Source organism: Tachyglossus aculeatus, chromosome 1 (assembly GCF_015852505.1).
Source record: "Tachyglossus aculeatus isolate mTacAcu1 chromosome 1, mTacAcu1.pri, whole genome shotgun sequence".
NCBI classification, from domain to species: Eukaryota; Metazoa; Chordata; class Mammalia; order Monotremata; family Tachyglossidae; genus Tachyglossus; species Tachyglossus aculeatus.
Window position 1 is genome coordinate 158,197,140 of NC_052066.1, and position 15,883 is coordinate 158,213,022.

At 43.4% G+C, this 15,883-nt stretch overlaps 1 protein-coding gene across 4 annotated transcripts in view; it reads left to right on the forward strand.

Annotated features, from left to right (window-relative positions):
- Positions 1-15,883, forward strand: part of TTC7B (tetratricopeptide repeat domain 7B) — a 263,032-nt gene that overhangs the window by 224,765 nt on the left and 22,384 nt on the right. The window contains exon 20 of one of the 4 annotated variants that reach the window (XM_038770024.1): positions 9,353-9,396. The exons of the other annotated variants lie outside the window; for them this stretch is intronic. Coding sequence (XP_038625952.1) covers positions 9,353-9,361 — 9 coding nt within the window. The 3' untranslated portion in view covers positions 9,362-9,396. Of the gene's footprint in view, positions 1-9,352; positions 9,397-15,883 lie in introns of those variants that run through there. 4 annotated transcript variants of the gene reach the window in all.

Consider the following 15,883-nt stretch of genomic DNA (forward strand, 5'->3'; position numbering starts at 1 on the left):
TAAATCTGAGTCCCAGACCCATGCCCTTCCCAGTAGACCACACTTCCTTTAAAGTAAAATATACTGGAATGTACTATGGCATTGGGCTAGAGAGTCCCAAAATAACAATGACTGCCAGAATGGTGAAGACCATGTTAAACATATTCTTTAAAAGGTATTTCAAAGAAGGGATAAAGACAGTAAATAAAAATGGTAAAATTAGCTGTAATGGGATTGAAACCAAGCCAAGAGATGAAAAGACTGGAGTGGTAGCATGCCTACATCTTGGACAGCAGTAAAAGAAATCAAAATTTTTTTGGCTAGTAGTAGGCAGTCAGGTGCTATGGAAGAACAGTCTTTGAAAATAAAAACATGCAGATCTCTCTAAGGTTGACCAGTCTAAGGTTCTACTGTACCTACAAAGTCCTGGGACTTCGATAGTAGTGTATGTTTAGCTGAAATTTGTCCCATGACACAGGAGAGGACTTTATTGAATGATTCACTTGCTTCATTGTTATGGAAGCAATTTTATTCTTACTCCTGAATTTTCGGTGCATATCGAAGCAGCGTGGCGTAGGAGAAATCAAGGACCTGGGAGTCAGAGAACCTGGGTTTTAATCCTGGCTCTGACACTTGCCTGCGGTAGGACCTTGGGCAAGTCACTTAACATCTCTGTGCTTCAATTTCTTCATCTCTAAAATGAGGGTTTCAGTCACTTTTACCCCTCCCACTTGGGCTGTGAACCTCATATGGGACAGGAAATGTGTTTAACTTTATTACCCTGTACCTGCCCCATCACTTTGCACTGTGCTTGATACATAATAAGCACTTAACATACTATTATTATTATAATTATCATTCCTATTTTTATTATTATATTACAGTCAGTTCTCCAAAAATGCGGGAGTTAAAATGCAGCAGGGTGTGTGTTTGAGTGTGTGCGTGTGTGATCCTCATTTTAAGGAGAAATCAAATTGTGGTACCAATGCCTTGATTGGCACTGCCGGCCTATACCCAGCTGTCTCCTAAAGTAATGGGTAGCATTCTATCCAGACAGTCATGTTTGGTCCAAAGGATACTCCCTATTTCCTCAAGAGCGTCCTCTTCAAATATGTAACAAAAACAGGCATTTTGGCAGGACTGCCTGCACTTGTATGTGCAGTCTACCCTGTGAGGCCTGTCAAGTGCCTCTACTGTTTTGAATGCATCACCCAGACATTGTTTCTAGAACCAGCTTTCTAGTTGCTTCCCATTTTTTCTTCTTCTCAGCAGTGCATTGTGTCCCTGGAAGCTGGCAGGGCTGACACTCAATGAAGCCCTCTCTAATTGATGGCTGAGATCAGTGAGCCAAATGCAAAGCCTTCCTTGTACAGATTCTGTAGTTTAATCTATTCTGTGCATTTTGTCAGTACACAGCCACTTGACACTGCATAAAAGAAAAATCAATTTCATGGTTATTTCTGCTGTATTTTCTGGAATCATGGATGACTAATTATGGGTAATGTTGTTCAGTCTTACATTAATAGTTATAGATTTAAAATTATTTTGAAACCTGACATACTGCAGTACAGATTCTGTAGTTCATTCTGTGCATTTTGTCAGTATACAGTCACTCGACACTGCATAAAGAAAAATCAATTTCTGTTTATTTCTGTTGCACTTTCTGGAGTCTTGAATGACTAATTATGGGTAATACTGTTCAGTCTTCCATTAGTAATTATAGATCTAAAATTATTTTAAAACCTGACACACTGTATCCAAACCTCTTATTCTTAGAAATTCGGGTACTTTATTTCCGAGCCTTGACATTTTGGTTCCTTTGCATTATTACTTAGCAGCTATTATTCTCACTTGGCATAGATTTTGTTATTGTATGATTATCAACAGTAAGAGCTGGCTTTATTTTTGCACAATAATTTTTCTACCCAAACCTTGTTTTTATCATTTCTGGATTTTAGTCCTGCTGCTGACATCCTGTTTTTGTAGCATATTTTCTCCACGGAAAGGTGACACTACCTTTTTTTACCTTAGACTGTCCAAGCTGCACCCTAGTAATTTGTGCCTTCTTGGTCGACAGAAAATATTCCCAGTGTTTGTTAAGGATTGTCTGGATTCTTTTAAGTTCCACAAGGTGTCTGGCTTGGTTTTCCACCTCTTTAACTGGTTTGGAGAGGTTGAAAAGAAAGTTGCTTCCTTGCACATCTAATGATCATGGTCTGATGGTCAAAGTGCTGTCATCCAAGGGCCTCCCCCCCAACTCTGGGACAGTATCTGACTAACCTGGAACTGTCACAATGAGGGTGCAGATCATCCCGGGGTGACCTCAGGAGACCCATGGGACTGAAAGAGAGCTGGGGGGGTGGGAGTGAGAGTGCAGGCCAACTCTCTCTCCCCCCACCCCACCTAGAGCCATCCACTTTCAGGTAATTTGTCCAAGAATATTAGCTCCAGACCCTCCTGCAGAAGTTTCACCTCTGGTTCCATCAATATCTCTTCAGAACACCCCTCCAGGCAATTAGATAATAGTATTTATTGAGTGCTTATTCTGTGCAGAACATTGAAGTAAGCGATTGGGAGAATGCAATAGTGTTAGCAGATATGATCCCTGTCCTCAAGGAGTTTATAATCTAACAGGGGAGGTGGACACTACAATGAATTACAGGTAAGGGGGAAGCAACAATGTTGTCGGGAAAGTATCCAGGTGCTTAGGAGATGAACGCTCTAGTCCATGTAGGGGCTAGGAAAGTTCATTGTGGGCAGGGAATGTGTCTGTTTATTGTTATATCATGCTCTCCCAAGTGCTTAGTACAGTGCTCTGCACACAGTAAACATTCAATAAATACGATTGAACGAATGAATGAATGCAGTAACAGCACATCTCTCCATGCAGCTCCACAGTTGTCACACCCTCATTTGGGGAAGTAGAGTTAGAGAGAATTCCTGAATCGGAGCTGTCCATACCCTGGCTTGGAGCTGGCCCTCTTCTGCTGCCTCAGGACAGTCCTGGGGTATCCTCAAGCTACCACAGGTTCAGGGAATCTGGGCATCTCATTTTGAATGACTGGCCTATGTTTCCACCACAAGAAGAAAGGCATGCAAAAATATGCTAATTTAGATTGTGTTATCTCCATTTGGGGTCCGTGTTATGTAAACTCTTCTGTCTGTACAGGCCTGATAGTCTCTGAAGCGCTGGTAGGGAATGTGACAAGGGATGTGGATGCCAGCATTAAAATTTGCTTCTATTACTCTGGGAAACTGTTTCAACTCAACAAACTGTGGGCGTCATCAAAGTCCTCAAGGCAGCCTTTCAAGAGTTGCTGTATGCAAGTGACTGTGCCCTAGAGGCACTCAAGAATATATGCAAATGATCTGAAGACTGCTTGGCAAAGTCACTCAAATTTAGGAGCTGACAGTAAGTTTAAAGAAAAATAAGGTGAGGCAGCAGCCTGGACCAGGGAAAGTCTTACACGCAAACGATGACCTTTATTGGCCACATGGAACAAAATCTGGCCAGAGAATTCTATTATCTAGGCAGGGTTCTGTGCAGTGAAGCATGGAGGTAGGAAATTGATTCAAGGTTAGGCTGTCCTTTGTGTGGGGGAAGGAGAGGGGGTGGATAGAATGGTGGCACAGGCTTCAGTCAGTCAATGAATGGCTCAGTGGAAAGAGCATGGGCTTTGGAGTCAGAGGTCAAGGGCTCAAATCCCAGCTCTGCTAACTGTCAGCTGTGTGACTTTGGGCAAGTCACTTAACTTCCCGGGACAACCTGATCACCTTGTAACCTCCCCAGCACTTAGAACAGTGCTTTGCACATAGTAAGCGCTTAAGAAATGCCATCATTATTATTATTAATGAGTCAGTGGTATTTATTGAGCACTTACTGTGTGCAGATCACTATACTAAAGTGTTTGGGAGAAGACAACAGAATAGAGTGGGTAGACGTGTTCCCTGCCCACCAGGAGTTTACAGTCTAGAGAATTAAGGCAAAAAGTAGAGTCTTCAGAACAAACTAAAACGAAAGAAAAAACTGACACGGTGCCAGCCGGCTTGCAGAATGATTGTGAGACTTGGACTTTCTCCACATGCCACATCTTACTCTGAGCCAGGTCCTTGAGTGTCTCTTACAGGACAGACCCAATCTCAAGATGCAAGCAAGAATGCACACAAAGACGTCAACGTAGTAGCGTTGATGTGATTCTTAGTTCAGCACACTTTAGCTGGGTGGGTACAGCTTTTGAGGACAAAGCGGGGCAACCGGAAGCAAGGAAGGCAGAGGAAGTACTTTAGAAATGCAGAGAAGCCAAGTCTCAGACTGAAAACAGGTAGAGATTTTCAACTGACAGACCAGCATGATGCACTTGCATTTGGGAAAATGACACTTTTTGAACAGAAGCAGATTGGGAGACAGAGAGGCAAAAGCAAAATAATTGTAGATAACAAATTTGGTGGTACCACAAAGGACAGTCTTTATACGACTGAGTAGTTTGAACTATCAGCTTCATATTGGCCTCATTGACAGGGGCATCATCTTCAAATCCAAAGGAGATGTGCATGTGTCTGTGGTTGTATGGCTACATATACAGCAGTCCTTTTATTTATTATTCAAGTGGAAAGAGAACCGCTCTGTAAGTCAGGAGTCTTGGGTTCTAGTCCTGGCTCTCTACTGGTGCTATACCCTCAGTGATGAAGGTTTGGGAAGAATCTCCTTGTATGGTCTGTGACGTGAACTAGTCCAGAAGGATGCTGAAAATTCAGTGGCTAATGCAGACAGTGAAGACCACAGAAGCTGCCAAGGCAACCGCCTGCTTGGTTAGCTGGGGTGTCACACCAGCTGTAAACAAGTCCTGCATGTTAGACGCCTATGTGTACATTCTGCAATGTGCTGCACTCCTCTGCCTATTGGACCTTCACAGCATCGCTAAAATCCTTCCTCTCCTTTCCTTCCAGACTGCTACTACATTAATCCAATTACCTATCCTATCCCACCTTGATTACTATATCAGCCTCCTTGCTGAGCTCCCTGCCTCCTGTCTCTCCCCACTCCTATCCATACTTCACTCTGCTGTCCAGATCATTCTTCTACAGAAACTTTCAGGCCATGTTTCCCCACTCCTCAAGAAACTCCAGTGGTTGTCCATCCACCTCCACATCAAACAGAAACTCCTCACCATTGGCTTTAAATCACCTTGCCCTCTTCCACCTCACCTCTCTACTCTCCCACTGCAACCCAGCCTGCACACTTCACCCCTCTAATGCTAACCTCTCACTGTACCTCTGTCTAGTCTATCTTGCCGCCTACCCCTCACCACATCCTGCCTCTGGCCAGTAATGCCCTCCCTCCTCATATCCAACAGACAATTACTTTCCCCAACTTCAAAGCCTTTTTGGAGGCACATATTATTTATTTATCCCCCCTCCCATCCCCATAGCACTTATGTACATATCTGTGCTTCATTTATTTATATTAATGTCTGTCTCTTCTTCTACAATGTAAACTCGTTGTGAGCAGGGAATGTGTTCTGTTTATTGTTGTACTGTACTCTCCCAAACACATAGTACAGTGTTCTGCACACAGTAAATGCTCAATAAATATGATTGACTGACTGACTGACCGACTGCCTGCCTGCCTGTCTACTGGCTGTTTGCGCTCCATGCCCCAGTGAGAACATGTCTGGCAAGAACCAGAGAGTGTAAATGGAGCCACATAAACCATTATCACTAATAATCAATTCTTTCACACAGGTTCTCAGTCCTGAAGTCTCAGAAGGAAAGCTCATCCATTGTTCTTGACTGCACTTCTGACGTACATACTTGCATAATACTGTTCATTAATTTATTCAATCATATTGAGCACTTATTGTGTACAAAGCACCATACTACTGTGTATATCTATATCCACAAACACATTTCCTTTGGGAAATCTTTCCAAGTCTTGACTTTTGATTTTAATTTTATATCTCTATTTATATGCATATAAATGTGTGTGGATGATATAATTAATTTGCTGTTTTGTACCTCAGTAAAATGGGCCTAATAATTTATGTGATGAGCTGCTCTTGATGTGTCATGAGAGCAATATTGATCTAATCATCTCCTGCATTTTTATTTGTGTTGGGTGTTCAATGCTATAAGTCTGAGTGGATTTAAGATATTAATTCTTTGTATTTTCTGCATTGTTTAAGCATCTTTTAGCCTGTCATTTTTCTTATCAAAAATGGACTGTTGGCTTGCATCTCTTTTCCCCAAAAACCTGCACCCTTTAGTGCTACTCCCCAGTTTATAAGATATTCAGTCTTTCCCACCTCTGCAATTGAACCCAGTGTCATACTTTGCTTCTGTATTGATTTATGGCACAGAAGGAGGCAGCTCAACTTCCAGCTGCAGCAATTGGTGCAGTAGAGGACGGGAAAAAGCTGAAAGACCTGGCGAGGAGAGAAACAGGAGTCAATCAATCAATCATATTCACTAAGTGCTTACTGTGTGCAGACCCCTGCCCTAAGCACTTGGGAGAGTGCAGTATATCAGAGTCGGTAGACACATTCTCTGCCCACAACAAGCTTACAGTCTAGAGAGGATGGTATTTAAGTGCATACTATATGCAGGCACTGTACTAAGTACTGGGGTATATTCAAAATCATCAGATTGGACAGGAATCCCTGTCCCACATGGGGCTCACCATCTTAATTCCCATTTTACAGATGAAGTAACTGAGGCACAGAGAAGTGAAATGACTTGCTCAAGGTCACATAGCAAAGAAGTGGCAGAGCCGAGATTAGAATCCCTGTCCTCTGACTCCTTGGTTCATGCTGTTTTCACAGAGCCACACACAGAAATGCTGAAAGATGGGATTGTAAACTCCTCCAAGTCAGGGATCATAGATCATATCATCTCACCATTCCAGATTTTCATAGAAGGCCCAGCACAATGCCACAGGCCCAGTGGAGGCTCAAGCAAATGTGAATTGATAATAATGAAGTAGAAAAGAGGTGGCAGTGGATGAGTATATTTTTGCATAAGGCCATCATCAGTTCCTGTTCATCTTTTCTATTCCAGCAGCAACTAACCCTGCTGCTCAACTCTTTAATCGTCCCCTTGTCCATATGTCCTTTCCTTTCCCAAAAGAGGAGAGCATCATATTCTCAACTTCTTTCCACACAGCTAAACCTACTTCCCCTTTCTTCTCCCTCCTCAGAGTCTCTTTTCTGTGGTCTCTCTAGATGTGAATTATCCTTCAGCTTCCCTAGGCTTTAGGGGCAGTCAGGTGATTGGGACATCCTGGTCGCTATGTCCAGTTTTTTAGGCTCCAGTTCTGAAGGAAGGAGCTGCAGTTGATGGCAGTGAAGAGGAAGAGGTGGAGACTGTCATGCAGAGGAGAGAGGCAGTGGTAGTGATGGTGACGAGGATAGTGGCAGTGAGGAAAAGGAGGGGAATAGTAGTGGCAAGGAGATGGGAGTTTAGAACAACAGTAAAAATAAATATCAAACACTCAAGTTGTACCGTACGCTCCATTTTCAAATTAATCCAAAGTGTTGTGCTATAGATTTGAATGTTGACAAACAGGCAGAAAATAATGCCAGACTCAGAGTGATAAAAGATCAAAGCTTCCATCTGGGGAGCGGCATGATGAAGTCAAGTCATCCCTAGTTCTGCCCAGGAAATCCCCTGTGATATTGTAAGTGGATTACAGGTTAGAAGTGGACAACAGAAAAATAGCTAGCCCCCTAATGACTGTTCTTGTGGCCAGGCTGGGTGTGATGCTTTAACAAATTTGACGTTCCAGTAAGGAACAACATCTCCAAGTTGTTCCTCTCCTGACCCTGATCAAACTCCATACTGCTTCCCTGGAAATGTTCTCTTTCACACAGTACATGTTCATATAAACTCTCTCTCAGCAACAGCAGCATCCCAAGAATTTGAATAGCACCTGTCATTTTGCAGAGCTTAAAGCACTTTGAGAAATCATTATGCCTTTTTTGGTAGGCTCCACTTCCACATACAGTTCTTTGTACTTAGTTGGGTATGTGGGATTTCTCCGGAAATTGAACAGGCCTTCTCTTCAATTCTTAATAGAAATCTGAGGCTTTCTGCTCACTAATTCTGCACCAAGGGCTGATCTTCATGCAGTGTCCCCAGCCCCGAAACCAGCTTCTAGAGAGAGGAAAAGCTGAACTCAGTTATGTTGATTGTTATTTTTCTAAGAGAGAATTAGCAAGTGAAAAACACAACCCAGATCCCTGGCATGGCAGTGGATTAAGCACGATGCATCCGGGCTAGCTAGGAGGTCAGTCTTTTGATTATATCCATAATTGAAATCCTTGCAGATGTCCCTCAAAATTAAAGGGAAACGAGGTGGGAAATATCCACTTCAGAGAACTGGGTTTGTGCATTGCAGCCTGTGGGATTTGATGGAGTTTCTATAAAAAAATGTATTCCATTGGCAGCATTTCCTTTAATATCTTTTCTCTCCTTGTGCGTCACGGTAATATCTAGTATTAAGGTAAGTGGACAAGGCCAAATAGAGCTTAAAATCAAATGAGAAATCCCTGCGGGAATCTCCCAGAACACACTAGAAGCAAAACCTGCTTTTTCCTAAGGACAACATGCGTTCTTGTAGGCATTTTAAACCAAGACAGGTCAATCTAGTTATAATTGGCTCTCTAATTAGAACTCCCACAAGCTGTTAAATTCTTTACCTGCTGCCTAGCATCTTTCAAAAAGGTGAAAAATCTTTCTCTGCCTTGAAATGATTAAAGAAATTGTTATACAATCTGATTTTTACAACCACCAACCCCTACCCTTGGATACAGTGCAGGCTGTATACATCAGCATGCAAGGAAATTGGCTTTGGGGAAATAAGATTTTGACCTGCATTGCTGAATAATCAGTATGCAGTACAATAAAGGAAGCCAAAAGCCCCCTTTTAGATGTGTTAAGATTTTCTTAGTGGTTTGAGATGCTTTAAAGCTCAGCCTCTCCCAACAAAGGAAGAAAGATTTCTGATAGCTCCCTATTTCTACCACCCTCTTCTATAATAATATTTAATGTGGAGCTTCATGGCTTACAGGAGAGTATAATTTTAATGATAGGGTGGGCTTGCATGTTTTAGGTATTCAGGACTTTCTTCTTTGCTTGTATCCCCTTCCCCCGCCCCCTTTTTTTGGTGTTACTGGGAGATTATTGTATTTTAATTGCTCTGCCAGTGATGTTGACAGTGGCCTTCAAGGTGTGGATTTGTGGTTTTGAGTCCTGGCAGTTTGGAAGAAAGGGAGGGTCAAGAACAGAAAGGAATAGGGGAAATGAGGAAGAAAGAAAGAAGGCAGGGCAGTTTAGAGACCTTGAAGAGCTGTAGAATGCCACTTCCATCTATTGACAGAGACGATGATAGCTAACCAGAAGGTTGAAGGAAGGGCTGAAGACTCGGTGCTGGATGTTCAGACCCAGATTGCTCTACTTTGATCAGGTGAGCTTCTTTCTCACTTTCTCTTTGCTCCCTTGCAGTCGAGCTGTGGAAGTGTCATAACTGGGGAGTGACTTTGCTGCCACCACTGAAGTCTTAAGACCTATTTAAGACCTACTGAACTACCTGGGGCTCCTTGTAAAGATGAGATGGGTGTGATTATGTTTCCACAAGAAATATACTCAGGATATGTTATGGGTTTTACAATTTAAATTTAACCCCAGGTTGGAGAAACAAGCCATGGCACTCCAATTTTTTTAAAATGTGAATTGGAGTGTTTGAATTGAGCGGGCCATTTCCCTGCAGTGGATGCCACTGCAGAGGGAGAGAGCCACTTCCCTCCTTCTGGCCCCCTCTTCCGGTGCTCCTTCCACTCTCCTGCCCCGCAGTCTGCCCACAAGTGCCACTTGACTCTGCACTCCCATGGTCAAATGAGCCCAGAATTGGCTTAGGGATCCCCTTGTGCCATCCCCTGAGCCAATGCATTCATGGCTCTGCCACTTGTCTGCTGTGTGGCTTTGGGCAAATCACTTCACTTCCCTGTGCCTCAGTTACCTCAACTGTAAAATGGGGATTAAGACTGTGAGCCCCATGAGGGACAGGGACTGTGTACAACCTGATTTATTTGTATCCACCCCAGCGCTTAGTACAGTGCCTGGCACATAGTAAGCACTTACCAAATAACCACAGTTGTTGTCATTATTATTATTCATGCCCATTCACCTTTTTGTTAAAATGGTATTTTTTAAGAACGTACTATATGCCAGGCACTGTACCAAGTCCTGGGGTACATAAAAGATATTCAGGTTGGGCACAGTCCATGTTCCATATGGGACTCGCAGTCTTAATCCTCATTTTACAGTTGAGGTAACTGAGTCCCAGAGAAGTTAAGTGACATGCTCAAGGCCACAAGGCAGACAAGTGGTGGAGCCAGGATTAGAACCCTGGTCTCTCTGACTCCAGTGCACGTGCCTTCCCCCGCCTTAATAGGCCAGGGGCAGGGTTATTCTCCAGGAGAAGTTAGGACAGCCCAGGCATCTGAGAAGGCAAGGCGGGAGAGGGACAAGAGAGGTTCATCTTCCCACTATGCATCTGTGGCCCACAGATGCAGAAGTCTACTGTCAGTGAGGGTTTGGGGCCTGAAAGCATCTACAAAGTTTGGAATTTGAGTGCTCCTTTCAGTGCCTTTCTATAGAGCTCTGTCATGTATATCTGGACTGGGTATTCGCCTGCCAAATGCTTTCTTTCAGGTGAGTGGGACACATTGTCGTGCCTCCTCATGATAAGAGCCTATTCTGGGATTTTGGAGGAAATGACTCTAATTTTGAGTTTAATTTATGCTGTACTTAGGTGGTAAGTGATAAGACTTCAATTGTATAGGAAATGAAAGTGCCTGGGTGAGAGAACAGCTCTCACATCCCCAAGGCCCAATGTGATTTATGCCATGAATGTAAATGTAAGAGATGATGTTCTTTGAATGCCAGTTTTCTCCTCTGTGATTGTTTCCGGTTGAACTGGATAGTTTTGTTCTCTGAAGAATATTTTGGGCATGCGTTTTAAAGGTTATGTCAGGGTCTAACAGTGAACTCGTTAAAGTATTAATCAATCAATCGTATTTATTGAGCGCTTACTGTGTGCAGAACACTGTATTAAGTGCTTGGGAAGTACAAGTTGGCAACCTATAACATATATTTTGGCATCATATATTTATGAGTTGAGTTGCAATTCCCAGGCAAACTGGGAGTTAATTTTCCACAATGAGTCTCATCCCAGCACTGTCACTGGTGTACCTGAAATTTCTGGTGTAATGGGGACTAGCTTTTTTGAGTTTGACATAACATGCAAAGTGGTGCTTTTGAAAGAGACTCTGCCCAACTTGAGCTTTCCGTTTATTGTCTGTTCTCTCATTATCTGTGGAAAATGATTTTTTCCAACATTTATCAATTCCTGTCCTCTCAGCCAGAAGTGTCTTATCATTTTTGTTTGTTCCTGTTTAAAAATGGAAAATTAATTAGTGCATGGACACTGGCAGGCAGAGGAAAGGCTGTAGCCGGAATGACTGCAATTAGATTTTGCAAGCCGTGAATCATTCCAACATTTTGATCGTATTGTATTGCCCTGATAGAATTATTTCTCTCCAGTAGCAACACAGTGTCGATTCAAGTCGCTGCTTTGACTCGGTGGTGACGTTTGTTGTGCAGGCCCATGGCACGGCACAGAGCTGCTCTTTGCTTGCTTGAATGACTGTGTCCACATCCGAGGCATTTTGCATTTTCTCAGTTTGGAGCCTTTCCTCAGCCAAGGGGGTAGTTGATTCTCAGTAGTTGGCGCTCTTCCCGAAGTCAGGTGGGGGTCACCACATTCACTTACGCCATGCAACGCCTGGTCAGAATAGCCAAGGAGAGAACCCATGATGCGTTTTAGACAGGAGACTTCCCCTGACCATTTATTATACTCCACTTTCAGCTAGACTCAGTTCTTCAAGGAATGAGCCAAATTCCAACTGTGAAGCAGGAAATCTCACTGGGCCTCCTGCAGTATCACTGCGATCTAGAACATTCTCTACTTCTACTTCTCCTCTACCTGTTGGGAAATGTTGCTCCTCAGTATCTCAGCGTGGGGTCGATTCAGAAAAGCCCAGCATGAGATTTGTCTGTCATTTTGTTCTTAGTGTCTTAGAGTTCTAACGTTCTGGGTGCTCGCTCCCTTAGTACTCTACCAAGTGCTTAGTACAGTGCCCTGCCCATAGTAAGCAATCACTAATGATATGGATGGATGGATTGGAGTCCCTGCTTCGAGCTCCTGTGCAAGCAGCTCATCAGCTACTCATCCCGAGAGAGTAAGAATGTACATCTAGACTGGGAACACTTTGTGGCCAAAGAGATTGATTGATGATCACTGGGCTCCTTTAAAACATACATTTCCATTTATTCTTCAAGCTCTGGGCTGGTAGATTTGTTATACTTAATCGGTTTCAATCAATCATTTTTATTAAGCGCTTTCTGTGAGCAGACCACTATACCGAGAACTTGCTAAGCACTTACTGTGTGCCAGATACTGTACTAAGTGCTAATCAAGTTGGACACAGTCCATGTTCCACCTGGGGCTCACAGTCTTAATCTCCATTGTCCAGATGAGGTAACTGAGGCACAGAGAAGTGAAGTGACTTGCCCAAGGTCACATAGCAGACAAGTGGCGGAGCCAGGATAGGAATCCAGGTCCTTCTGACCCCTGGGCCCATGCTCTATCCATGAGGCTATGCTATTTCTCAGCGTTCCCTGCCCACAAAAAATTTACAGTCTCTAGGGGAAGATAGACATTAACAAAAGTAAATAAATTATAGATATGTGCATAGAGACGCAGCGTGGCTCAGTGGAAAGAGCCCGGGCTTTGGAGTCAGAGGTCATGGGTTCAAATCCCGACTCCACCACATGTCTGCTGTGACCTTGGGCAAGTCACTTAACTTCTCTGAGCCTCAGTTACCTCATCTGTAAAATGGGGATTAAGACTGTGAGCCCCACGTGGGATAACTTGATCACTTTGTATCCCCCCCAGCGCTTAGAACAGTGCTCTGCACACAGTAAGCGCTTAACAAATGCCATCATTATTATTATTATTAAGTGCTGTACAGCTGAGGGAAGGGTGAATGAAGGGTGCAAATCCAAGTGCAAAGATGACACAAGAGAACGTGTCTGTTTATTGTTGTATTGTGTTCTCCCAAGCACTTAGTACAGTGCTCTGCAAACAGTAAGCACTCAATAAATACGATTGAATGAATGAATGAGGGCTTAGTCAGGGAAGGCCTCCTGGAGGAAGTGTGCACCATTAAAAAAGACAGCGCCTACCCTGAAATAAAATACCGTAGTCAGGTTTTGTTTAAACTTTAAATAACCCAGGCAAAGTCTTACCTATCACTGGATTTTCTGAAAATCAGCAAGGTTGAACATCAGCAGAATGTTGTTGAATATCCACACATGAAGTTTGTGTGAAGCCTGTGTTGGAAAATTCCAACTAGACCCAAGTGACCTCTAGCCCTCTGAACCCCATTCAGGTTCTCTGAATGAAGATGTTAGGTTGGGGATGGCTGACAGGAATGAAAAGGCATGCCACCAGATATTTGGGTAGAAAATCCCCTCAATCAAGCAGGAGTATTTATTACCCATCTCTGGTGTGCAGAGCACTGTGCTAGGCACTTGGGAAAGTTGACATGATCAGGGAATTTACAGTGAATAGTGCCAGACTGTAAAACAAGTTTGTGATTAGCCCTTCACTAGGGAAAATAGTTTTGTTTCTCAACTAATGTCATCAATTTTCTTGTTGAGTCTGGGTGGAGAAGGGTCACTGGTCATGTTGGTTGTTTTTGTTGCCTTGCCTTTCCCGATATAATTGTTCTCTTCTTGTGTAACACTCTAAAAGCAAGGGAGCCTCAAAACCTTTGTGTAGTCAGCATATTTTGAGGGTGTTAAGTTCACGGAGTGTTCCATCAGAAAGGATGGGTTTTGTTTATGCCCCAGACCCACAAGGGTGTGTGGGTGTGATAGGATGTCTGAGCTTCCCACGAAAACATCTCAGTGTGTTAGGTAAGAGAGGTATCCTAGGGCCTGGAGCACCAGTAGGGTGCTTGTCTCAGAACCTTATGCTGCCTTAGATCATTGCCATATGGGAGTTATTTGACTCCCAGCCATCCTTTGCTATTCCTTCCATGACTGTTGCTGGGTAGGGTTTGCAAAAAAAAAAACAAAACAAAACAAAAATCTTTATACTCTTTACCAATGGAAAAGTAATAGCAAGGGAGGCCATGTTATCACAATCTGAAAATGTTGGCTGCTTTGAAAAGGCTCGCAGCTTCTGAGCAAAATCAATGCTTTTTATGTCTCCTAAGCACCAATATGTAATATTAATCTTTCATTTAAGACTCTAGACTTGTACATATTTGAGCAGTGATAAAGACCCACATGATGGATGGAGGTGAAGGAACAATTCTGAGAGGTTGCTCTGCCTCCCAGAAGCCAGTAGGAAGGAGAAGCTGGCACCTCAGGTTCTTCTTTTGACAAACTTGACCATGTCTCTTTCACAGAGGCCAAGAATGATGTCAGAGCAGAATGGATCCTGCTTTATATTTGTTCTTTCTAATTGCCCTTTGCTAGCAAATGAGAATTGCTCTGCACAACGCTTTAGAAATTGGGTCAGTCCGCTGGCCCTTGCATTGGGATGATTATGATTATTTTGCTTCTCTGCGCATTTCAGCATGTTCATTGAATTTATTATAGCATCACTTCAGAGCAGCAGCGAGGACCTTGCCTGGCAATAGGTGCTACGTGACACCAGGCACGCATGGCCATCTTGCTGATATCTGGTCCCCAAGGACCGGTGCGAAGCCTTCAGGCAACATCTGGTACTTAGTGATTTGTAATTGTTCTTTGGTGTAATTAATAAGAATGATTCCTCTTTAAAAGTGGGCTTGGGGAAAAGGAGACCCAAACCATTGAGCACCTCTTGGTACAGGCTGGAAAGAGGGAAGAGCTACCATGGGGAGTCGGTGGATCCGAAAGTCAGGAGCTGCAAGAAAAATATTTACATTGAGAAGAAATCAGCCTTCCATTACTACAACGGCTCCCCACTTACTGACAAGTGAAATTAAAAAGTCATTGATTCTCAAGGGCACCATGAAGGGGACACACTGTCCTACATGTATATTTCAGCAAAGTCATAATGTGACAGGACTACTAAGTGTGTGGGAGGCGGATGAGGGATGATATATGTATATTACCCATTTAGGTAGCTCCCTTTTAGATAATATATTGCCACTCTTAAAACCGACCTGGGCAATTACCTAAGTAGACTCCTCGTTCAGCCAAGACATCTTAAAATAATGAATTATAAGTTTAGCTAAGTAACCCAAGTGATCAGCACCTGTACTATAAAAATGTCGGATGCGCAAGAATGAACTGCCTCGTGGCATGTTAGCAAGGTCCTTTTGAGAGCCACAATCTGAATTAAGCTCAAGCAGGAAGGATGCTCCCTGGAGGGTAACATGGATTGAGGGCCTGGACTTCTCTTTTCAGCTGCCCGAGCTAATGTCAACTTGTCATTTTTGTCCAAAGTCTTCCTAGCCTCCCCTTGGCCTGCCACACCTGTTGGTGTCGGAGAGCCAAAGGGCTATGTGTTGGCAACTGTGGCTAGTCACTGCTGCAGGCTGTCCCAAACTGAGGGCTTAGCACAGTGCTCTGGAAACAGTTGGCACTCAGTAAAAGAAATGATTTAAGTGGGGGTAGGATGTACTGGATGGGCATCCCTCTGCTCGGAGAAGTTGGTGTAGGCCTTGCTCCTGTCCTTTCTCAGGCCTTGCCCCCACAGAAATTAGTTCTTTGGAGGATCCAGGAGCAGCTGCAGTGGCAGTTGGTCACAGAGTGGAACAGACAGCAGATTTGCACAAATGTGTCTTCT